The following is a 26540-nucleotide window of genomic DNA, read 5'->3' as shown; positions in this document are numbered from 1 at the left end:
ATTCAATTCATCACATATGTAGGATCCACCTACATATGTGAACAGACAGTCTCAGTCATGAAGTTTACCAAATCCAGGTACAGATCCTCTCTCACTGATGAACATGTCAGCTGTGCTTCGCATCTCCACCTCAGACATGCAACCTGACTTTGATGGACTTGTTAAAGCTCACACTGAATGAAAATAAATAACTGAAGAACACAAAAATGTAGGAATATAACAAGTGAAATGGGACACTTGATCCTTTTCTTTTTTCTGCACAGTAAAAGAAAAGAACTGAAGAACACTAAAATGTGGAAATATAACAAGTGAAATGGGACACATGATATTTTTTTTGCACAGTTCTGAAAACATTAAATGTAAAGTAAAAAAGGCTACAAAACTGGGACACTTTTCTTTACACAGTTACACAGTTCAGTGACATGTCTTGTTTATTTTAGCTACAAAGATGATGTGATGTCTTTAGAAATCTAAGAAAATCCTTGTTTCAATAGTATATGAAACTCAAAATGCCCTTTGTTATTAACACTTTGAGCGCCACTCACGGCTAATTTCGGGTTTACGATAGTGACGTTGAAAGCCACGTCACGGCTTTTCTCTGAATTTTTTTTTTTTTTTATTTTTGCGATCTGAAATCATATTGCATCACCCGAGCCTACCGGAAATCCAGGGGCCGCTGGCGATCAGATGTGAAAAAAGCGCCCCCTATCGTCTCCCAGATGGTAAATCACCCTTTTGGAATGGACTCAATGAAAATGGATGGGAAAAAAAATATATTCCAGTCCACATTTTCCAGTCCACTGATGCAGCCGGAGTTACCAGAGTTCATTCTGGAGCCTCTGAGCCGCGGCGAGCATGGGTTATACTGTACACACGTTGGATCAATATACTTGTCGATTTTTTTGAATGGTGATCAGGAATTGGAATATACCATTTGGATACCATCTGATGTCAGGTAAGGAATCTATGTTATCAGTGTTAGGATAATCAGACTCGTTTTCACAGAGATATAAGCTTTTTTGTGATATGTGCTCCAGCGGTTTCACTGTAAAATCCATGAGGAAATGAAAGCAGCTATTATCAGCGTGCGGCTCGAACGTGCGTGCGTGCACATATACTATTGATCATCTAGCGTTTATTTGAAAACGATTCATAAATAGGCCGACAAATATCAACGTTCTGGAATATTCCAGTAAAAGGCGATTATCATAGAATAGGTTGTTTTTCACCTGAAAACGGGTGCTTTTCAAAATGCTCTCAAACGGAAATGAAGCGATAAAAAAACAATCTGCCTTGACAACACTGACTGGAAAATGATTCTTTGATAAGCGACGGGCAGATTAGACACATAGCCATAATTTAAAACATAGATTAGGCGATATTAACGTTAACATTGACGCCGATGGTGGCATTCAAGGGACTAAATGTGAATTAACCCACGGCACTCAAAGTGTTAATGTGACTGAAAATGAGTTAAATGTTTCACATTTTGTTTATCATTATTATTATTTATCATTTTGGAAATTATATTTGAATAAATTATATTTTTAAATGTTTATGTTAGAAATGTTCATTTCCATTATTTCCACCATGTGCAACATTTCCTAAGAACAGCCATGTCCATTACATCAACTCCAAATCTGTGCTATGAGCTCAATTCTCCCGGTGCATGCAGAAGTAGAATTGCTGTCTTGTTTTGGATGAATGAGTAGAAATGAAAAACGGAAATCTTGTTTTATTAAAGTAGTTTTGACATGTGATATAGATAAAGATATTGTTTCATTGTGTATTGATTAACTTTACATTTGCGCTTCATTACTTTACAAAAGTTATACTGGCACAATGGATTATGGGTAAATGCAACGTTAAAGCAGTGCCAATGTAAGACTGACTTTACATTAAACTAATGACAATAATATAGTATAAAGTAGGGTATTATTTGGACTAAAGAATGGTGTTGTCTCACCCTACTCGCATGTTGAGGGGAGAGCACCATACATTATACACTGAGAAACCATGGCCGAGAGTGAGCTCTCCGGGAATAACCCCACTTTGCCTGACATTTTTTTTGGCAACTATAATTCTAGTTGTGTGTTAAATCAGAAACAGAACGAGAGAAGATGGCTAAGGCTGCTAAGAAGAGGGCAGCTCCCAAGCCCAAGATGGCAGGTCCCAGCGTCAGTGACCTGGTCGTCGAGGAAGTATATGCTTCTAAAGAGAGGAGCGGTGTGTCTCTGGCTGCCGTGAAGAAGGCTCTGGCTGCCGGTGGCTATGACGTGGACAAGAACAAGGCCCGCATTAAGACCGCTGTCAAGAGTCTGGTGACAAAAGGAACCCTGGTCCAGGTCAAGGGTACCGGAGCCTCCGCCTCCTTCAAGCTCAACCAGGCTAAGGTTAAAGCCAAAAAGCCCGCAAAGAAAGCCGCCCCAAAAGCCAAGAAGCGTGCAGCCAAGAAACCCAAGAAGGTAGCAGCCAAGAGACGCAAGAGGGTAGCAGCCAAGAGACCCAAGAAGGTAGCAGCCAAGAGAGCCAAGAAGGTAGCAGCCAAGAGACCCAAGAAGGTAGCAGCCAAGAGACCCAAGAGGGTAGCAGCCAAGAGAGCCAAGAAGGTAGCAGCCAAGAGACCCAAGAAGGTAGCAGCCAAGAGACCCAAGAGGGTAGCAGCCAAGAGACCCAAGAGGGTAGCCGCCAAGAGACCCAAGAGGGTAGCCGCCAAGAGAGCCAGAAGGTAGCAGCCAAGAGTCCCAAGAACCCATGGCAACTTTTTTTGGATGGATGATTCTCTATTTTGACACTGACCATATCATGTATGTATCCATGCTGGTTGAAAATGAAAATAAAATTATCATAATGTTAATACCAAAAAAATAAAAATAAAAAATAAAATAAAAAAAAAGCCTTTTTGGCTTTAACTCCCCAATGTATCTCAGTGAGAGAAGACTTGTGTTACTGCTGCTTACCATGTGAATAAAAGAAGTTACGCCAGTTCAGGCTCAAGATAGAAACCATGCCTCTTGACCACATTATTGTCGCCCTATAGTTGAATTCTGTTAACATAGCAAATATACCAGTGGTGTCTTTGCATTGGGACTCAGTGACCACTGTCCCATTGCATGTGTGAGAAATATAAAAGTGAAAAAGACTACATCTCAGCTGGTTTCTTTTTTTTGGTCCACTTTTTCTCCCATTTTCTATTTTTCTCCCATCCCAATTTCGTATTGTCCAATTCAACCCTCCCCTATCTCGAACGCTGTTTCATGCCTCCCACAAGCCGGCTGCAATGTGGACGTGTAAGCCATACATAGCACGAGTCCCCTCCGGTACTCGAGGTAGCAGCCGTTGCATCTTTTCACCTGCACAGCGCGATCTTTCAGCGTCAGGGGTCTGCGCTTTGGAGGGACGCCGCCCCCGTCGCTTCCTGATTCTACTGTGCAGGCGCACCGACCGACCTGTAGGAGTCGCTGTCCACAACGTCCGATCCCCACCCATCAGTTTCCCACCCCCTAATACTGCCAAATGTATTAGTACGAACGACCAGCCAAACTGAAAGCAATGTGGAGAGCTGGGCTCGAACCCAGCGTCTCCAGCATTGGAGGTGAGCGCCTTGCCCACTGCACCACCTAGCCGCCCACATCTCAGCTGGCTTCTAAGAGGAACTTTAAGAGGTTTGTTGCAGAGGAGTTCCTGAGGGATCTGGATGACGGATTGGAGTTGCGTGGGCCAATTCGATGAGATAAGATAAGATAAGATATTCCTTTATTGATCCTCAATTCTCCCTGTGCATGCAGAAGTAGAATTGCTGTCTTGTTTTGGATGAATGAGTAGAAATGAAAAACGGAAATCTTGTTTTATTAAAGTAGTTTTGACATGTGATATAGATAAAGATATTGTTTCATTGTGTATTGATTAACTTTACATTTGCGCTTCATTACTTTACAAAAGTTATACTGGCACAATGGATTATGGGTAAATGCAACGTTAAAGCAGTGCCAATGTAAGACTGACTTTACATTAAACTAATGACAATAATATAGTATAAAGTAGGGTATTATTTGGACTAAAGAATGGTGTTGTCTCACCCTACTCGCATGTTGAGGGGAGAGCACCATACATTATACACTGAGAAACCATGGCCGAGAGTGAGCTCTCCGGGAATAACCCCACTTTGCCTGACATTTTTTTTGGCAACTATAATTCTAGTTGTGTGTTAAATCAGAAACAGAACGAGAGAAGATGGCTAAGGCTGCTAAGAAGAGGGCAGCTCCCAAGCCCAAGATGGCAGGTCCCAGCGTCAGTGACCTGGTCGTTGAGGAAGTATATGCTTCTAAAGAGAGGAGCGGTGTGTCTCTGGCTGCCGTGAAGAAGGCTCTGGCTGCCGGTGGCTATGACGTGGACAAGAACAAGGCCCGCATTAAGACCGCTGTCAAGAGTCTGGTGACAAAAGGAACCCTGGTCCAGGTCAAGGGTACCGGAGCCTCCGCCTCCTTCAAGATCAACAAAGCTGAGGTTAAAGCCAAAAAGCCCGCAAAGAAAGCCGCCCCAAAAGCCAAGAAGCGTGCAGCCAAGAAACCCAAGAAGGTAGCAGCCAAGAGACGTAAGAAGGTAGCAGCCAAGAGACCCAAGAGGGTAGCAGCCAAGAGAGCCAAGAAGGTAGCAGCCAAGAGACCCAAGAAGGTAGCAGCCAAGAGACCCAAGAGGGTAGCAGCCAAGAGAGCCAAGAAGGTAGCAGCCAAGAGACCCAAGAAGGTAGCAGCCAGGAGACCCAAGAAGGTAGCAGCCAAGAGACCCAAGAGGGTAGCAGCCAAGAGACCCAAGAGGGTAGCCGCCAAGAGAGCCAGAAGGTAGCAGCCAAGAGTCCCAAGAACCCATGGCAACTTTTTTTGGATGGATGATTCTCTATTTTGACACTGACCATATCATGTATGTATCCATGCTGGTTGAAAATGAAAATAAAATTATCATAATGTTAATACCAAAAAAATAAAAATAAAAAATAAAATAAAAAAAAGACTCCCAAGAAGGTAGCAGCCAAGAGAGCAAAGCTCAACAAATTATGTTAAACCCAGATTCGGCTCAAACAAGGGACTAAACACGTTTCGCAATTATGCCACATCAATGTGGAACGCCCTACCCAAAGCTGTAAAGGAATGTGAATCCCTACCCACATTCAAAACTGCTCTAAAAGAGCACCTACGGGAGGCTGCAATTCGAAACTGGCCCCTGTAAATGTCCAAACCCCCCCACCCCCACCCCCTCCTAATAGACAGTCTCCTCCCCACCGTATGTATATATTCTCTCCCCACCGTATGTATATTTCTCTCCCACCCACCCACCCACCCCCTCCTAATGTACAGTCTCCTCCCCATCATAAGTATATACTCTCTGTCAGGATCTATGGGTAACAGTACTGTATATTTGCACATCATATATGTCACAAATGTAACAGTACTATATACCTGTATCATGTATTGTCATGTATGTCCATATGCCATAAATGTCATGATGTCATGTATGTTCCCCCCATTTGTGCTCCTGTTCTTCCTATCACTGTGGCTCCTATCACTAACTCACGTCGCACTACCTCCCACTCCCACCTGCTGCCTCGCGGTTCTGCCAATTTAATCACAGTGCGTCCACGGCCTACTCCCGCAGTTTTTGGAATTTATCTTAAATCTCATCTCAGCTTCAATTTTAAAATCAGTTTCTCTTCCCAATTGTTTTGAATTTCTCACGCTTAAAGTCCGGACCCAATAACAGTAGTCGGCATTTACCGCCCTCCGTCAGCTGACTCATGCAACCGACACTTTGGTGAATCTGCTGTCGAAGTTTTGTGAAGATGAACTGCTCGTTTTAGGTGACCTAAATCTCAACTGGGCTAAGTGATGTTTCTCTGCAGCTTAAAAATCAAACCTGCAGCATCAACTTATCACAACTAATTACTGAACCAACCAGACCAAGCCACAAAGATGACTCAAAATCCTCCCTTTTAGATCTAATCTTCACCAACAGGACTAGCATGTTGAGATCAGAGGCTCTGTGTAGGATTGTTAGTAACTGTCTAACTGTACATATGGCTGTTTACTCTAGTAACTGTTTACCTGCTACGCTGACGACACCCAAATCTACATCAGTACACAATCCCCCCACAGCCCCCCCCTCAGTCACATCGAATCCTGCATCACCGAACTCCAAACTTGGATGACTCACAACTTCCTCAAATTGAACAGTGACAAGACTGAACTTCTCATCATTGGCACCAAAACCACCCTCACCAGATCCGGACCCATCACACTCACCATCAACGACTCCACCATCACCCCCTCCCCCCTAGTCCGAAACCTTGGTGTCCTCCTTGACCCCACCCTCTCATTTGACCCCCACGTCCGCTCCATCGTAAAAATATCCTACTTTCACCTCCGCAACATCGCAAAAATCCGTCACTGCCTCTCCCCCCCTGCTGCTGAATCCCTCATTCACGCCTTCATCTCCCCCCGCCTGGACTACTGCAACTCCCTCCTCACTGGTATCACCTCCCGCTCCCTCCATAAACTGCAAATGGTCCAAAATTCAGCCGCCGCCTCCTCACTAACACCCGGTCCCGCGAACACATCACTCCTGTCCTCCACTCCCTCCACTGGCTCCCGATCAAACACAGCATAAACTTTAAAACACTACTCCTCACCTTCAAAGCCCTCCACAGCCTGGCCCCCCCCTACCTGACTGATCTCCTTCCTCCCTACCGCCCCACCCGTTCCCTCCGGTCCTCCTCCACTGCCTCCCTCACTGTCCCGACATCCAAGCTTAAAAACTTTGAAGATTGGGCCTTCTCTCGTACTGCACCCCGACTCTGGAACTCCCTCCCCCAGTCCATCAGAGACTCCCCTACACTCTCCACCTTCAAAGCTCGCCTCAAAACCCACCTGTTCTCCCTTGCCTTCAACCCCCCCCCCACCCCCCCACCCATAACCCCCCCCCCCCCCCCCCCCTCCAACCTGATTGATGTCTGTCTCCAGTCTTTTTTGTGCTATCATGCTGTCTTCCCTGTTCCCCCCATGGTCTCATGTTCCCTTTGTTTTTGTTTCTTTGCTTTTGTTTCTTTGTACTCTTGCTCCCGACTATTGTCAGCGACTTCGGGTTATTGAGAAGCGCTATATAAAATGTTACTGCTGCTTACCATGTGAATAAAAGAAGTCACGCCAGTTCAGGCTCAAGATAGAAACCATGCCTCTTGACCACATTATTGTCGCCCTATAGTTGAATTCTGTTAACATAGCAAATATACCAGTGGTGTCTTTACATTGGGACTCAGTGACCACTGTCCCATTGCATGTGTGAGAAATATAAATGTGAAAAAGACTACATCTCAGCTGGTTTCTTTTTTTTTATCCACTTTTTCTCCCATTTTCTATTTTTCTCCCATCCCAATTTCGTATCATCCAATTCAACCCTCCCCTATCTCGAACGCTGTTTCTTGCCTCCCACAAGCCGGCTGCAATGTGGACGAAGTCATACATAGCACAAGTCCCCTCCGGTACTCGAGGTAACAGCAGTCGCATCTTTTCACCTGCACAGCGCGATCTTTCAGCGTCAGGGGTCTGCGCTTTGGAGGGACGCCGCCCCGTCGCTTCCTGATTCTACTGCGCAGGCGCACCGACCGACCTGTAGGAGTCGCTGTCCACAATGTCCGATCCCCACCCATCAGTTTCCCACCCCCTAATACTGCCAAATGTATATTAGTGCGGACGACCAGCTAAACTGAAAGCAATGTGGAGAGCTGGGCTCGAACCCAGCGTCTCCAGCATTGGAGGTGAGCACCTTGCCCACTGCACCACCTAGCCGCCCACATCTCAGCTGGTTTCTAAGAGGAACTTTAAGAGGTTTGTTGCAGAGGAGTTCCTGTGGGATCTGGATGACTGGGATTGGAGTTGCGTGGGCCAATTCGATGAGATAAGATAAGATAAGATATTCCTTTATTGATCCCCTTGGGGAAATTCAGGCAGATAGAGGACGCTCTTTACTCCTTTATATGTGCATTTAATTGCTTTGTAGATAAGCACGCCCCATATAAAATGAGACTAGGATCAAAGATAGGGTGGTGCCATGGGTTACTCATGACCTACCCTCCTTAATGATAGGAATAATGCCTGGTCCCGTGCCCGACGCACACATGATCCCCAGCACTGGCTGTCATTAGACAGCTCAGAAATAAATGCACTTCAGCTGTAAGGAAAGCTAAGACGGATTACTTTTTAAATCTTGTAACCACCTCCTATTCTAATCCTGCCAAGTTCTGGGGTGCAGTTAATTTGACCAAAAATCGGCCTTCTAGCACTCTGCCCCTTAGTATTACGATAAATGACTGCGTGATCTCTGATCCGAATGACATTCGCCTTGCTTTTAATAAACACTTCTCTAAAGCTGGTCACCTATTTGATAGGTTGTTTCCAGGTCTCCCTCCCCTGGAGGTCTCTGATGATGTTCTCCCCATGAATCATGTCCCTCATTTCTCCTTTTGACCGTTTACATCTTTGGAGGTCTTCAAAGTTTTAGAATCCATAGATCCTAAGTCATCGACGGGTGAGGATCAATTGGACTATTTTTTCATAAAATTAGCTGTGCCAATTATTAGAGAGCCGTTAACTCATTTTTAATCTATCAATTTCTTCTGGCTCATTCCCACTGAACTGGAAGTCTGCACGAGTCATCCCTTTACACAAGGGGGGGTGTTAGAGATAATCTGGATAACTATCGTCCAATCTCCACCCTTCCTTGCTTGGCCAAAGTACTTGAGACCTTAGTCAGTTCGCAATTGAAGTGCTTCCTTTTCAAGCCACTCTATTCTTAGTCCTCACCAATCCAGTTTCAGACCTGGCCATAGTACAATCTCTGCTATCACTCTTGTAACCAACAATATAGTCTCTGCCTTGGATAGGAGGAAGCACTGCACGGCCCTCTTTGTCGACCTCTCAAAAGCCTTCGACACGGTCGATCACCACCTGCTTTTAAAAAAGCTGTCCGATATCAGCTTGGATATGGGTGCTTCTGCATGGTTTCGTGACTACCTATCTCTCCGACGTCAATGTATAAAATCATCACATGGCAATTCGGAATTCTTAACTGTTACAAAAGGTGTCCCACAGGTTTCGGTGTTGGGGCCTGTACTTTTTACTGTCTACATTAATGATAACCGGTTGCCAAGCCCATTTGTATGCAGATGACACTATTCTTTACTGTATTGCGGATAGCCCGCTGGCTGCTACCGTCAACTTGCAGCTCGCATTTAATTCATTGCAGGACACCCTTTCTCAGCTCAGGCTTGTCCTTAACTCGATGAAAACTAAATGTATGATATTCTCAAGAGCTAGAAATGTGGACTTTACTAAACTTCTCATATCTACTATTGATGGCTCTTCTATAGAGAGAGTTACCGATTACAAATATCTTGGGCTATGGCCCGATGAGAAGCTCTCATTAAAAACTCATATTGACAGCCTCGCCTCCAAGCTTCGGCAGAAGGTTGGCTTTCTATTCCGAAACCGGTCTAGCTTCCCTTTGCTCAGTAGGAAGAGAGTTGTAGATGCGGTATTCTTGTCAGTATTGGACTATGGTGATGTTATCTATAGGCATGCAGCTGCATCTACATTGAAGCAATTGGACTCTGTATATCATTCCGCTATTAGATTTATCACTGGTGACAGTTATGATACTCACCACTGCATTCTTTATGAAAAGGTGGGCTGGCCCTCTCTTTCTCAGAGGCGCAGTTACCACTGGTACTTGTTCATCTTCAAAGCCATTAGTGGTAAACACCCTCCTTATATATCATCCTTGCTGGATTGGAGTCTTGGTGCTTATCAGACCAGATCCAACAGCTGGCTTACTCTTAGGGTTCCACAAGCGCGTTCGGATCTGGGCAAGACAGCATTTTTTATTGATGCCCCCAACACATGGAACGCTCTTCAACAAACCCTAGAGTTAGAGGTCCTCCCATCTGCTTCTGCTTTTAAACATCTGGTGTTAAATCTCTGTTTGTCAAATTGCAATTGTTTTTAGTTTCTTCTATTCTTTTTTTTTAATATATTTTCATTGTGTTGCTCATGTGTGTGTAAACTCGTCGTCATTGTAAATGAGGGAAACCTCAATGTCCTTCGAGTTAAAATAAAGGTTACAAACAAATGTATGTCATAAATGTCACTATGAATTGAAAATGGGGGACCCTGATGTAAACAAGACAAACGTCTTTCTCTGGTCTGCATCCCCTTAACAATTGTATGTATTGAGCCGTACTGTATTGTACCCATTCTGCAATCTGTTAAATAACGTTTTCATTCATTCATTCATTTTCATTCATTCATGCTGCTGTCACCTGTCGTCACAGAGGGGAATTGCAGCCATTTTGTATAAATAAAAAAAAAACTGGAAAAATACAGGTGGGAGAGAAGGTTGAAATACGGGAGAATCCCTGGAAAAACGGGAGGGTTGACACATATGCCTGATGTAACAAGACGAAAGTATTTCTCTGGTCTGCTGTATTGTACCCATTCTGCAATCTGTTATTAAACATTTCAATCAATCAATCAATCAATCAATCAATCAATCAATCAATCAATCAATCAATCAATCAATCAATCAATCAATCAAACACCCACAAGCACCGCCCACCCGGTACAAAGAAAGACAGGAATCCAGCGAGAACTATAGACCGCTGCACTCTGCACTTCCGCGTTACATGGAGCTCGTGAATGAATGTTGATTGGAGGCCTGGAGCCGTGACGTGAGTGCCGCTCTCTCCCATGAACTCAAAATACCGGAAGTGTTGCGGAAGTGATGCACTACTTCGACATCGCCATTTTTATTGTTTTGGTGTGGAGTGAGGAGGATCTCCGCGTTCACAACCAAAACAATCCTCTTTAAACCCCTAAAACGGTCCACTATTTCAGTTTTAAGTAATTCTCTTCTGGTGTTATTATTATACGTTCAGATATTTAGTTTATAGTTTAAGTATCCAGTTGTAAATCAGCTACAACCATGGCGCAGTACAAAGGGGCAGCCAGCGAGGCGGGCCGGGCCATGCAGCTGATGAAGAAGCGAGAGAAGGAGAGAAAAGAGCTCGAGCAGCTGAAACAGAAGATTGCTGAGGTATTTAATAATAGTCACAATAATATAGAATATAGCCCTGGTGAACTCTAAAAGGTCCGAACTCCGAACCCCCCCCCCCCCCCTCACCCACCCCTCCTCCCTCCTAATGTACAGTTTCCTACTTTCTATTAGGATCTCTGTTTAACACTACTGTACATTTGCACATCTTCTTCATAAATGTCATGATTTATATCTGTATGTCATAAATGTCCTGATGGATTGAAAATGGGGGACCCTGATGTAAACAAGACGAAAGTCTTTCTCTGGTCTGCATCCCCTTAACAATTGTGTATTGAGCTGTACTGTACTATTGTACCCATTCTGCAATCTGTTAATAAAGTTTTCATTCAATCAATCAATCAATCAATCCCTGTACATGTCCTTGGAAGTGGGTCGGAGGACGTTTGTTTTATTCCATCGTTGTTTAATTCATTTTATTTAGGTCAATTAGGTCTGTCCATACATACACATCGCATATCTATTAGGTATCTGGTCATACATACACATAGCCTATCTATTAGGTATCTGGTCATACACACATAACCTACATAACCTATCTATTACATATCTGTCCATACATACACATAACCTATCTATTACATATCTGTCCATACATACACATAACCTATCTATTACATATCTGTCCATACATACACATAGCCTATATCTATTAGGTCTCTGTCCATACATACACATAGCCTATATCTATTAGTTATACCGGCCACACATACACATAGCCTATATCTATTAGGTATCTGTCCATACATACACATAGCCTATATCTATTATAGGTATCTGTCCATACATACACATACTCATACTAAGCCTATCTGTTATCTGTCCATACATGTCATACACATATCATATCTATTACTTATCTGTCCATACATGTCATACACATATCATATCTATTACTTATCTGTCCATACATACACATAGCCTATCTATTGCTCGGAAACTTACTAAAAACAGCTATTATGACTTGGAAAGAAGTGAGTGTTATGAACAATTGCAAAGCTCCCTTGCCATCCAATATCAATGGTGTCTGAGTGTGGATCACATACAATTGCTGAGTTATGGAGACGGCGCTACTTTTTTTTTTTATCCACTTTTTCTCCTCATTTTCTATTTTTCTCCCATCCCAATTTCGTATCGCCAATTCTCCCCTCCCCTGTCTTGAACGTTGCTAGACTATGCCCTCCACTGGTCGGTTGTAGTGAGGATAGAAGCCTTGCATCACGTGTCCCCTCCGGTACACGAGGAGGCAGCCTGTCGCATCTTTTCACCAGACAGCGCAGACTCTCAGTGGCGAGGAGTAACGCGTGGGAGGCTCACGCTGCCCCCGATACTTCCTGTCTCTGCTGTGCAGGCGTCTCCCAACCGACCTGTAGGGGTCGCTGTCCACAACGTCCAATCCCCACCCATCGACTTCCACCCTGCTGACTCTGCCAAATGAGCCAGTACGACGGCCGGCCCAAGTCGAAGGCAATGCTGAGACTGGGATTCGATACCGGAGTCGCTTGCATTGGTGACGAGTAGGCCTGCCGCGATAAGCAATAAATCGATTAATTGCCGCGATAATTAAAATGAATGCAATGATTTTGACGGGCGCGATTAATTGCTACTGTATTTGCGCGTTTTTTTGAGGCGGAACCAGTGCCCCTTCTCAGTCACTGTCCGTGTTGGGAGGCGGGCCGCTGGCTTTACTACAGAGCACAGCACAGGAGCTCCGTGGGGCTAACGTTACCCCTCATTGTGTCTATTCTACTAGCATTAACGTTACTCATACAAACAATCAATAGCGAGTTATATTGATCACGCTATGTACGATAGCCATGCTAAAACGCTAGCACAACATTAGCACCTAACCTAACAACAAGCCTTAACAAGTCAGCGATCCTTTTGCGAGACTAAACTCTCCGCTCGGTGGCAAATTGTGTTGATGTCGGTTTTGTTTAATCAATAAATGAGGCAGAATACAGTGACTGTATCCTTTGTTTATTGCACTTGTGCCTGCTGCAAACATAGTGATTATGAAATCCTATGCGAGACATTAAAGATAGCGGCGTTCTGTTTTCGTTCAGACTCCCTCAGACTATCCAACGAGTGACACTCTATTCTGACCAATCAGTGGTCTGCAGTGTTTCACGTGACTTTTCTGGTACCACTTCTACCAATAAGATGCATGCATCTCACTCGCTTGGAACCACGACAGAGCAGGGACTAAAAAAGTACCTGATAATTACAACAATACTTCCGGTCCGGTCGGTGGGCTTCAAAATAAAAGTCTAAAACACCGGAAAAGACGGAGCGGTGGGCTTCAAAATAAAAGTTTTGGAAAATAAATTTCTCCAAAAAAAAAATCTCTAACCGGTCGCAATAATATCGCTTATCGCGATATTTTCGGGGGCAATTAATCGCCCAGCAAAATGTGTTATCGTGGCAGGCCTAGTGACGAGCGCAATCTCCGCTACGCCACCCAGCCGCCCCGAGACAGCACTACTTTGAGCTGTTTAATTAGAAGTGACACGTTTGTGCCTGAAGATGTAGACCCCTCTGAGAACGTATGTGTTAGTCCAGAGGAAATCCAACATGCCATCCTAAAGCTAGTAGGGGTGGGGGGGGGGAAATCGATACGTAGTCTTCAGCGTGGCGTCCCCTACCCTCTGGAACTCTCTCCCCCCCTGAAATCCGCAACGCCCCAACCCTGGACACCTTCAAATCCGCTCTAAAAACACACCTCTTCACCAAGGCTTTTCCCCATCAGTTAGATTAGATTAGATTAGGTCCATTATCCCTTACCTTCCCTCATCCCCCCTATTTCCCTTGTCCTATTTTTTGTCCTGATTGTGAAGCGACCTTGGGTTCTATGAAAGGCGCTATATAAATTTGATCTATTATTATTATTATTATTATCGTGATACTTTGCGTGGCGATACTGTATCGATACAGGGACGCCAACTTCGCCAAGTATCGATATTTAATTATTCATTTAAAAAAAAATATATATATATATATTTTTTTTGCATAAGGAAGTTGCATTGTTAATTTCAATACCTGTAATAGTACAGTAGTCCACACACACGTGTGCATTCAGTTAAGTCGGAATATGACTGTAATACAAACAGTTCAGTTTGTCAGGTTCATGCAACACAGATTACAGTGTTGACATCTGTCTGTTTGAGAAAATACCATGTTCTGCAATAAAAATTATTGAAGTGAGATGAACGGGGCTGACCTTCAAAGCTTTTTTTGGCAATCGAAGCTTCGGGGCCGAGCTTCGATTTTAATTCGAAGCTTCGATAAAAAAAAAAAAAAAATGTATCTTATGTTGTGGGACTTGTACAGCACTTTGGTAAACTTTGTTGTTTTTAAATGTGCTCTATAAATAAAGTGGATTGTTCACACACACACACAAATCGAAGTAAAAAATAAATAAATAAAAAATGAAAATCGAAAAGCGAGAGACTAAACCTGTTGTTGTTAGCTTACATGCTAACGTGAATGGGATCGACCATAGCATTGCGGCTAGGCTAGCTACCATTGCAGTACAGCAGTCTAGTTGAATGGATAAACGTTATTTAACAGATTGCAGAATGGGTACAATACAATACGGCTCAATACAAACAGTTGTTAAGGGGGGGGGGGGTGCAGAGTCTTCAACACAATGTACCACCAAGAGTGGAGAGTTTATGTCTCTCAAAAAGCGAGAGACCCTAACGCTCTTGTTGTTGTTAGCTTATATGCTAACGTGAATGGGATCGACCATAGCATTGCGGCTAGGCTAGCTACCATTGCAGTACAGCAGTCTAGTTGAATGGATAAACGTTATTTAACAGATTGCAGAATTGGTACAATACAATACGGCTCAATACAAACAGTTGTTAAGGGGGGGGGGTGCAGAGTCATCAACACAATGTACCACCAAGAGCAGAGAGTTTATGTCTCAAGCGAGAGACTAAACCTAAAGCTCTTGTTGTTAGCTTACATGCTAACGTGAATGGGATCGGCCATAGCATTGCGGCTAGGCTAGCTACCATAGCAGTACAGCAGTAGTTGAATGGATACACGTTATTTCGATGGCACAAGCTTCGAACAGAAATAAAAAATCGAAGTTAAAAGAATAACATTTTTTTTTTTTTTTAACTTCGATTTTTTTTTAAATGTTCAAAGCTTGTGCCATCGAACGAAGCTTCGAAGTATTTAAGACAGCCCTAGAACAGACTGAACTTTATTTTATTAGATAAAACATGTTGACAAAGTTTTACTTTGCAGTTGAAGAAAGATAATAAATTAAATTTGATCAATACTATCGCGATATATTTAGTATCGTGACACTATCGTATCGTGATGCAAGTATCGCGATAGTATCATATCGTGAGCTTTTATTTGCCATGTATGGACGAATCCACATTGGGATACAGGTACCGAGCAACACTGTGTGTCAACAACTGATCCAATACAGGAGCAGCGTAGAAACAGTACAGGAACAATATGTAAAAACACAGACGGTATAAAACAGACCGTATAAAAGGACAAATGCTAAAGTTGATATCAACATCCCCTAAAAGTGCATATCATAGTAAAGTGCATAATGCACAGAGGCACAATTTACAGTAAAAGTGCATATAATCAAAGTGCATGATGCACAAAAACAGCACTTCCACAAACCTGACTAATAACACACCAAAAGAAAATAGGATAATATACAAATCTAGCCTTTGGAGTTATTCAGGCTGCACACAGCACTGGGGAAGAAACTCTTAGTAAACCCAGAGGTAGAGCATGTGATGGAGCGGTAACGTCTGCCCGAGGGGAGGGGGACAAAGAGGCCATGATATTATGCTTTATGGATGCCTCTAAGGCATTCAATAGAATAAATAATAACATACTGTTCCATTAACTGTCCCAAAGAGGGGTTTCTAACGTTATAGTTAGGATTTTAGGCGTTCTGGTATGCCCATCAACTTATACAAGTTAAATGGGGTAACTCTTATGTGCAAGCTATATGTTTGTGACAAATGTCCCCACCTTCTAGTGTTGTCAAAAATATCGATACATAGCGATTCTGAATATTTAAAACGGTTTCAATACTCATTTCCCGAAATATCGATATTTAATTATTCATAATATTTTTTTTTTGTATAAGGAAGTTGCATTGTTCATTTCAATACCTGTAATAGTACAGTAGTCCACACACTAGGGGTGGGAATCACCAGTTTCATCATGATACGATACGATATTGATTCTTTGGACAACGATACGATATTTGCCGATATCACAAAGTCTCTCACGATACAATACGATACGATTAGATTCAGGTGCCTGCGATCGATATGAGATGATATCATATGCCCATTTAACACAATCAGTTATGAGACTCGCCACAGGATTTTCAAAATAAGAGTATCGATATGAATCGATCTTATTACATCGCATCGATCCGATTCGATCGTTGATAATTACATCGATGTATCGATCTGGATCGATGTATCGTCCCACCCCTACCACACACACACATGTGCATTCAGTTAAGTCGGAATATGACTGTAATACAAACAGTTCAGTTTGTCAGGTACATGCAACACAGATTACAGTGTTGACATCTGTCTGCTTGAGAAAATACCATGTTCTGCAATAAAGATGATTGAAGTGAGATGAACAGTTATTTTTAAATGTGTGATCTAAAGATAAACAAAGGGTTTTTTAAAAGTGTTATATTTATCTTCTCTTATAGTACCAGAGAGAAGCTGAGGAGAATCAACCAGCAACAAAAGCAACATTTATTTTAAATATATATATATGTATATATATTTTTTTTACATTTTAAGATTGAACATTTTTCCCCTGTGGTATCGAAAATTGGATCGAATATCGATACTTTTCAAGGTATCGTATCGAAGTTCTAAATTCCAGTATCGTGACAACACTACCACCTTCCATGCTCTGCTGAAGAACTTGATGTTTAAATTTATGTGTCGACTATTAGAGTAAAAAAAACTGGATAATAGGAGCGGCCATTACTGACGTCAAACAAAGCGATACAAGGTACTCCTCTGGTTTGTGGAAACATTTGGAATCGATGCCTTTATGTATTTTAATCTATGTTGTTTTTTGTATTGTTTTTATATGTGTAATATCATGGAGTTCTGGAATAAAGTCTTCATCGTATTAGTTCTCTGTCCATACGTACACATAAGTAAGTAAGTAAGTAATTTATTTATAGAGCACATTTAAAAGCTCGAGAGCCAACCAAAGTGCTGTACAGTACAGTCAAAGCATAAAATCAATGTCCTATAAAATACACAAATACAAAAAGGCACAACAGGACAGGACAGTACATTCAAAAAATATGCACAAGAAATTGGTGTCTGTGTTATTTTAGCTAGTAGACAAATACACCTTTGCTTGTCCAGGTTATATAATAACTCAGTAGATGCATTGAACAACAGACAACACCACCTGACTTGAATAATTTAAAATATAAGTGTATTACTGTCTTTTGGACAGTCATTTGGTATTTGGTAAAATAACAGGAAAGCAGAAAGACAGATGGTTAGCCAATGCAGCAACACTCAGTCAGATCCCTACAGTGACTCACCTGTTTGCCCGTCTTGTCTTCACCGTCTCCACCGTCATGGCCGCCCGCCCGCGCAGGACAACATGGTCAAGTCCAACATCGACAAGAAGTTCTCTGCGCATTATGACGCGGTGGAGGCCGAGCTGAAGTCCAGCACCGTCGGTAAGTATCGCTACACACCTGGCTACACACCTGGCTACACACCTGGCTACACACCTGGCTACACACCTGGGCTACACACCTGGCTACACACCTGGCTACACACCTGACTACACACTTGGGCTACACACCTGGCTACACACCTGGCTACACACCTGGGCTACACACGCACACCTGACTACACACCTGGGCTGAGCCCAAACGTTCGGACTTTTAAACGAGGCAAAAGAAGGACGAACCTTCAGCTTCAGAGTCGAAGCAGTTTCTTCCCTAGTTCAGTCCATTTGTGTAGAATAGGTTCCAAAATTCCAAAGATTCTGCCTTAATTATATACAGTAGCCTATGTACTGCAGCATGCAACCAATAGGATTGAAGCACAGCAAGAAACCATAGGAATGGGACAGGGGGGGGGGGGGGGGGGGGGGCTTATCACGGTGTGCGGTGCGCTTGTTTTGAAGCCCTGCGTCCTCCTGATCAGGTCTGGTGACGCTGAACGACATGAAGGCCAAGCAGGAGGCGCTGGTGAAGGAGAGAGAGAAGCAGCTGGCCAAGAAGGAGCAGTCCAAGGAGCTCCAGCTGTGAGTGGGGTCAAACGCTCAAATCTGTTAAACGTGTCTTTTCTGTCATTCTGGTCAAACTGCAACCTTCATCTGTTTATCTGTGTGTGTGTGTGTGGGGGGCCAGGTGTGTGTGTGGGACGTTATCCTGGTTTAATGGTGACTTGTTTCTCTTTACAGGAAGCTTGAGAAGCAGAAGGAGAAGAAGAGAAAGGAGGAGCAGAAGAGGAAGATAGCCAGTTTATCATTTAACCCCGACGAAGGGGAAGAAAACGAAGAGGAGGAGGAGGAGGAAGAGGATGATGAGGAGGAAGAGGAGGAGGATTGTGAGTACTGTTGTAAACGTCACCACTGTGTTGTTGTTGTTGTTTTCGGGGCTCTTTCAATAAATATTTTCAAGCTAAGGTGGAGATGAACATTTTTGTTTGTTAGGATTAAAAATGATGTCCAATAAAAGGCTGACCCGGGCCGATCACATGGCCTTGTTTGGAGCGGTTGGATTGGTTTGTCGATCCTTAGCGTAACTGAACCGACAAGAACACAGACGATAAAACTGTGGCAGAAATCAAGTCTCTGCTTTTGATTGACAGTGTGTATGTTTTTTCTTCTTCTTCTTCTTCTTCTTCTCCCTCCAGACACACCAGCGAAGAAGACCAAGTTTGGGAAGAACCCAGACGTGGACACGAGCTTCCTGCCCGACCGAGACAGAGAGGTGAGGACGGGGGACACTGCAAGCCTTAAAGGAACACGCCAACATTTTGGGAAATGAGCTCACCGTCTTCTCCAGAGAGAGACGAGAAGATGGATACCAGTTTCCTCTCTGTGTGTGTTCAGTAGAAATCTATCTGGCTGCACGTTAGCCTAGCTTAGCACAATGAATGGAAGCGGACATGACCGGGTAGCCTAGCCATTGTCCAACTAACACCTCTCCCGAAGGCTACCCGGTCATGTCCGCTTCCATTCATTGTGCTAAGCTAGGCTAACGTGCAGCCAGATAGCTTTCTACTGAACGCACACAGAGAGGAGACTGGTATCCATCTTCTTGTCTCTCTCTGGAGAAGACGGCACGCTGATTTCCCAAAATGTTGGAGTGCTTCAATACGATTCTTTGGTTTGGCTGGCAGGGTTCGCACAAGGTCATTGAAGTGCTTAAAATGCTTTTTTTTCTTTTTTTTTTTTAAAGCCAAGGCCCGGAATTCCTTGAAAACAGCAAATTTTTTAACAAGGTGCTTAAAAAGTCCTTGAAATTCAAATCAACCATTCGCATTGAAAGTTTTGTTCATCCATGAAAAAACTGTTCTGAATCAAGAAATGTATATACCGTAATTCCTCTAATAGTGAATTAAACTGTAGCGGGTACCAGGCTTTTATTAGGAGGAGGCCTGTATAAGAGAGAGGCCTATATTTCTAATTTTCAAACGGATCATAATGAATAAATCAACATTTTGTGTCAGTTTGAACCCAGTAAAATGTACTGGGTTCATTTATTGAAACCAAGTACTGTATGAAATAGTAAACAGTGCAATTACAGGTGGTCACTGGTCATTTCAACGTTTTCAAAGTGAAATCAAGTAACTAGCTCAGTATGCAGCTCAGTATATTAGTAACCCGGCTTGTATTAGGAGGTCGGCTTATAATTGCTTAGCTCAAGAGCGCACCCGGTCATTAATAGAGACCTGGTTTGTAATTGAATACCGGTCACTATTAGAGGAATTACGGTATTTTAATTTAAAGTGTAACTAATTGTCGGAAATTGGTTTTAAGCCATACATATTCTATCCGATTTCTTTTCTATAAAAAACAGCATTTAAAAGTGAATTGTATCCTTTTAAATGCCCTTTTAAAATTAAAAACAGTGCTTAGGCTTAGTGCTTGTTTTTTTTTTTTTTTTGTGTGGCTGTTAGGATGTGGTTGTCATCACCCGGTGTTTTGTTATTATTTTCTCTTTTCTTTTGTTCACCAGTGAGGGAAAAAAGGTCTACAGCACAACTATTTAAAAACAATTTAACATTTCCATAAAAAAATTAAAAAAAATGTCATTGGAAAATAAGGACAAAAAAAAATACAAAACCTTTCAACTTTTCAAACAAACAAAATATCACGCAACAAACTTGGCCCTGGACTGTGAGAACGAGCTCCAGCACGGCTGGGTGTCTTGTTCCCAACCTGCTTCCACTTCCAGCTTCTATCCCAGGCTTTATCCTGCAAGCTCAGCCTCCAGTGTGGACCGGTCAGGCTCCTGGACTGACCCCCCCCCCCTCCAACCTGACTGACCCGCACGCGCAAAGGAACAATAACGAAGATGAACATGGAGGACACTGAAGTCACAGCTTATGGTTTCATTTATAAATTGAAGAAAATCAAGACAAATCAGAATGGAAAAGATCAAATTCCATGTGATTTGTGTTGTTCACACTGTTATGAAAACCCCCCCAGATCTGAGTCACATGGAGCAAAATAATCTGATTTTTGCCAGCAGTCTGAATAATTTTTTTCCCTCATTTGACTAAGAGGTTGGCAGTCGACTACGGCTCCTCTTCGATCGACTAGTCGAGGTCGTCGGCCCTAATGCACAATAAATAAGAATAAACCATAACAAATCGGCTAACGCGGTTACAAGTCGACACACGGTGGTCGGAGATCATACTTTGAAAAGCAGCGAGAGACGGAAGAACCTTCAGAGTCAGTCGGAGGGCGTTCCAGGTGTTGGAAGAACCTTCAGAGTCAGTCGGAGGGCGTTCCAGGTGTTGGAAGAACCTTCAGAGTCAGTCGGAGGGCGTTCCAGGTGTTGGAAGAACCTTCAGAGTCAGTCGGAGGGCGTTCCAGGTGCTGGAAGCATCAAAGGATAAAGCAGTTTTTCCTAGTTCAGAACAAACCGGAGGAACCCTTGGATAACCCCCGAGAAAGCCTTGATGAAGGCTTATGGGATAACTCTGGTATTTTGCAAAATCTGGATCCTATTTTTTTGTTTTTATTCTAACGCGACTGATCGGAATCCAAGTATTTCTAATGGATGGAGCATTGAGTGAGCTCTGAGTGCAGACACGTCCTGCAATGCAATGTCCATGGAGCGAGTGCGTCAGCGTCTAACGACTAACCACTGTCACGAGAGAACTCTAAAGACTACCCACTAGGGGTGTAACGGTACACAAAAACCACGGTTCGGTACGCGCCTCGGTTTTGAAGTCACGGTTCGGTACAGGTTTTCGGTACAGTGGGGGGGAAAAGTTTGGCTTTCCATGTTCCACTCAGGGGTGATGTAGTGTGCAGTAACTAATTGTACTTGTAGGGCTGTCAACGAATATTCTATATTGAAATTAATAAATCAAAAAAAATATATATATTAGATTGTGAAAAAAAAACAGCCCCCGGTGGGCGGTCGTTAGTGGTTAACATACCGCTGTATTAGTTCGGTACACAGCCGTATACTGAACCTAAGGTCCAGTACTGAAACGGTTCGGTACGGATAGGTGTATCTTTACACCCCTACTACCCACTGTTATGAGAAGAGTCTAAAGAATACCCACTGTTTGAGGAGTTAGAGAGTCGCTCACCAGTCAGTCGGTTAAGACTCCAAATGAAGTTAGGGTCCAGATTTAACGCTGCTGTAACTTTCTCTCATGTTTGAATTAGTTTGGTCTTCATGGACCATATTCACACGGCTGCCATTTTGCTATTTTTCTCTTTATCTACTTTTTCTACTTTTTTTTCTGTGATTTTTCTCCCCATCCCAATTTTCCTCTCGTGCCAATTCTCCCTCCCCTGTCTTGAACGTTGCTCGCATATGCCCCCCACTGGTCGGTTGTAGGGAGGATAGAAGCCTTGCATCACGTGTCCCCTCCGATACATGTGGAGACAGCCTGTCACATCTTTTCACCTGCCAGCGCGGACTCTCATTGGCGAGGTGTAACGTGTGGGAGGCTCACGCTGCCCCTGTTACTTCCTGTCTCTGCTGTGCAGGTGACGTCCCCCAACCGACCTGTAGGAGTCACTGTCCACAACGTCCATATTACCACCCCGTCGACTTCCACCCGCTGACTCTGCCAATTGAGTCAGTATGACGGCCGGCCCAAGCCGGAGGCAACGCCGACAGCCGGAGTCGAACCCGGTGTCTCTTGCGTTGGTGACGAGCGCAATGTCCGCTGCGCCACCCAGCCGCCAAAACCATTTTGCTCTTCGTGTCATGCTCGGGTTGGGATTCCTGGGACTCCTGACCTGAGCGTGTCGTGCTGGAGGTGGGAACAGGGTGAACAGGAAGTCGTGCTGGAGGTGGGAACAGGGTGAACAGGAAGTCGTGCTGGAGGTGGGAACAGGGTGAACAACAGGGTGACGTGGTCGATGTGTTTCAGGAGGAGGAGAACCGTCTCCGAGAGGATTTCAGGCAGGAGTGGGAACGCAAGCAGGAGAAGATCAAAGGTGAATGGTGGAGACGCACACACACACTCTCACGCTCACACACACTCTCACAGACACACACTCACACACACACTCACGCACACACACACTCTCTCACACACACACACACACACATTTTCATTTAGTCATTTAGCTGACGCTTTTATCCAAGCAACTTACACACATACACACACTCACACACTCTCACACACTCTCACACTCACACACTCTCACACTCACACACTCTCACACACACACACACACACACACACACACACACACACACACACACACACACACACACACACACACACACACACACACACACACTCGCACACACTCACAGACACTCTCTCTCACACACACACACACACACACACACAGACACACACACACTCACACTCACACATGCACACACATTTACATTTTGTCATTTAGCTGACGCTTTTATCCAAGCGACTTACACACACACACACACACACACACACACACACACACACACACACACACACACACACACACACACACACACACACACACACACACACTTGTTGCGGTACACTTGTATACAACATTCTCCATTGCATTGCACATCCTAGTGGGGCACAGAGGTACTGCAGGTGGGCGTGAAGAATAATGTAAATTTTGCCTACCAAAACTGATAATGTCAACAAAAAATTACTGTCATGTGTCTTTATACAGAGCAGATTCAGAAGCCTAAATACGCTTTGCCACAAAAGGTGGCAAATTATTAGGCAAATTATTATTATTTGAATGAAAATAAATCTCCTATCCTACTGTAGGCCCATCGTTTTCAGATGAGGGCCGACAAGATGTTCTCACTTTATAGGATTCTTCTCTCCTTGGTACTCACAAAGATAGAAGTACAAGAACGTGTTCACACACACACACACACACACACACACACACACACACACACACACACACACACACTATAATAATGTGGCTGTGTGCCTCCCTGATTCTTCCTCTCAGGCGAAGAGATCGAGATTACCTTCAGCTACTGGGACGGCTCAGGGCATCGTAAGACTGTCAAGGTAACGTATCAGGAGCTGAGCCACACGCTGCTTTCCCCTGTTGAAAAACAATGCAGTCATAAGAGCAATAAAAAAAAAACAGAGCGGTGACATCATCACAGAGCAGTGACATCATCGCAGGGCAGTGATGGCAGCAGTCCCTGCCCACTGTTGTGGAGCCTGATGGCCGCTGGTATGAAGGACTGGCCGAGGCGGTTAGTTGAGTGTCGGGGGGGGTATGAGTCTGTGGCTGAACGTGCTTCTCATCTTGACTAGCTCGTCGTAGAGGGGGTGGGAGGGATTCTCCAGGATAGCAGCCAGCTTCCTTCTCATCCCCCTCTCTGCCATCACCTCTAGTCTGACCAGCTCGACTCCCACCACGGAGCTAGCCTTCCTCACCAGCTTGTTGAGCTTGTTGGCGTCCCTTGAGTTGGTGTAGCCCCGCCAGCATGCCACAGCATAGAAGAGGACGCTGGCCACTACAGACTGGTAGAATGACTGCAGCAGTCTGTTGCACACGTTGAAGGACCCGAGTCTCCCCAGGAAGAACAGCCTGCTCTGTCCCTTCCTGTAGAGGGCCTCTGTGTTGTCCGACCGGTCCAGTTTATTGTTCAGGTGTACCCCAAGGAACTTATGAGTCCACCACCTCGGATCTTCTTATATCTCTTCTTGCCCCTCCGGAAGTCCACCACCAGCTCCTTGGTCTTCAATACTGTCTTTATACCTGTATCGCTGCACATATTAATACTACAACGCTGTACATACATCTGATTAGCACTATTACTCAGTAGTACTGATTTATATATTTCATACCCAGTTTAATCACCTGTACATTGTATATCACTATTGCACTTTACTGTTACTCTGTTTGGATGCCAACCCTCTTCTTGTTGTACTGTATGATACATGTGAATCTAATCTAATCTCACTTGCCCGTCGCCGCCCGTGAACAAAAGGCGACAGCTGTCCTGATGTTGTTAATGTGTTGATGTGTTTGTGCTGCAGATGAGGAAGGGCAACACCATCCAGAACTTCCTGCAGAGAGCCTTGGAGGTCCTCAGGAAGGACTTCAGCGAGCTCAGGTGAGAGAGAGAGAGAGAGAGAGAGAGAGAGAGAGAGAGAGAGAGACTTCAGTGAGCTCAGGTGAGAGAGAGAGGGAGGGAGGGAGGGAGGGAGGGAGGGAGAGAGAGAGACTTCAGTGAGCTCAGGTGAGAGAGAGAGAGAGAGAGAGAGAGAGACTTCAGTGAGCTCAGGTGAGAGAGGGAGGGAGGGAGAGAGAACGTTGTCCTGTGGATTTAACCTGTTAGCGTCCTGACGGCCGCGATGGACTCGTCACAGTACATTTGCCGGCGTCCCGTTGTTTTTTTATTTTTTTTTTTTTTTTTTTTATCTTTTCCCCCCTCCTTTTCCTCCGTTTTTCTCCCATCCCAATGTTAGTCGTTATGCCAATTCCCAATCCCCTTCCTGGTCGCTGCGCACTTACCCCCCACAGTCGGTCTGGGAGAGTGGAGGCTATCACGTGCTTCCTCCGACACACGTCCAGCCAATCAACCGCTTCTTTTCACCTGGCAGTGCGGACTCTCACTGAGAGGGCGTAGCGTGTGGAAGGATCACACTACCCCCCTTAGATCCTATCCGCGCTGAGCAGGCGCCCCGACCGAACTGTAGGAGTCGCTGTTTACAACGACCCGGACCCACCCCGCCAGCTTCTCCCACCCTCTAATACTGCCAATTGTGTTAGTATGAACGACCAGCCAAGCTGATAGCAATGCCGAGAGCTGGGCTCGAACCCAGCGTCTCCTGCATTGGTGGCGAGCGCCTTGCCCACTACACCACCTAGCCTCCCGGCGTCCGGTTGTTTTAGTATATCCGAAGCAGCACATCGTTTGAAAGCTAAAATGGCCACCGTTTGATTGACACCCTGCTTGACCTATTACGTGCCGTATACACAAGGTACCCTAACTGGCATGATATACGTATATAAAAAGGTTAAAAGAAAAGAGACCATTTTGAATGAAACAAGACCATGGCAACTGTATCACAAGATCAGGACTTCATATCACATTGTAATTTGTTCTTGAAAACCAAATACCATCAAATAGCATTATATACCGTCAAAGTTAAGAAAAGCATCATGATTGGCCACATCAAAGCCCAGCCCCGGTCTAGGCTCACTGCTGCCACCATGTGTACGCTTTGTGAATAACAATAACAGACAATACTGGGAAGGAGATGTTAATCTCACACACAAAAACATCTCGTGGCAACAGGGTGGAAAGGAATCCCAACCTGAGTATCTTTTGAAGTGCCTCAGGTCTTTCATTAGTAGGACGAGGAAGAGAGTTGTCGAGGCAGTTTTCTTATCAGTCTTGGACTATGGTGATGTCCTTAAACTACATCATTATAGAGTGTTTTCACGGCGCGTCATCAACCCGGGAGGTCGCCCATTTGGGAGATACTGAACGTATCCAACGCAAGTGAACTAGCAACTGTTCCTGGTCATTGTTGCTCAAAATGGTCAATTATTGCCATGTTTTTGGCTGTACTAATCGGTCGGACCGGGAAAAGCATTTGGAGTACTTCAGATTGCCAAAAGCTATTACAAATCAGGGAGAAGAGTGCAAAAAAGGAGGCAAACACCTCCTCTCCTCTCCCGTCTGAACGAACTACCAA

General features: G+C 44.2%; 1 protein-coding gene across 2 annotated transcripts in view; it reads left to right on the top strand.

Annotated features, from left to right (window-relative positions):
* The first annotated feature begins 10851 nt into the window (after positions 1-10851).
* fam50a (family with sequence similarity 50 member A) overlaps positions 10852-26540 on the top strand; it is a 40723-nt gene continuing 25034 nt past the window's right edge. For both annotated transcript variants that reach the window (XR_014619570.1, XM_084312653.1), the window contains exons 1-8: positions 10852-11139; positions 17797-17881; positions 18357-18456; positions 18616-18761; positions 19071-19147; positions 22785-22851; positions 23827-23888; positions 24873-24949. Coding sequence is in view for 1 of the 2 variants with exons in the window: in XM_084312653.1 (XP_084168779.1) it covers positions 11029-11139; positions 17797-17881; positions 18357-18456; positions 18616-18761; positions 19071-19147; positions 22785-22851; positions 23827-23888; positions 24873-24949 (725 nt within the window). In the remaining variant the exon portion in view is untranslated. The remainder of the gene's footprint in view (positions 11140-17796; positions 17882-18356; positions 18457-18615; positions 18762-19070; positions 19148-22784; positions 22852-23826; positions 23889-24872; positions 24950-26540) is intronic.

Source organism: Notolepis coatsorum, assembly GCF_963971535.1.
Source record: "Notolepis coatsorum genome assembly, chromosome: 4".
Taxonomy (NCBI): Eukaryota; Metazoa; Chordata; class Actinopteri; order Aulopiformes; family Paralepididae; genus Notolepis; species Notolepis coatsorum.
The sequence above is the reverse complement of the archived record's forward strand: the minus strand, read 5'-3'. Positions and strand labels throughout refer to the sequence as shown.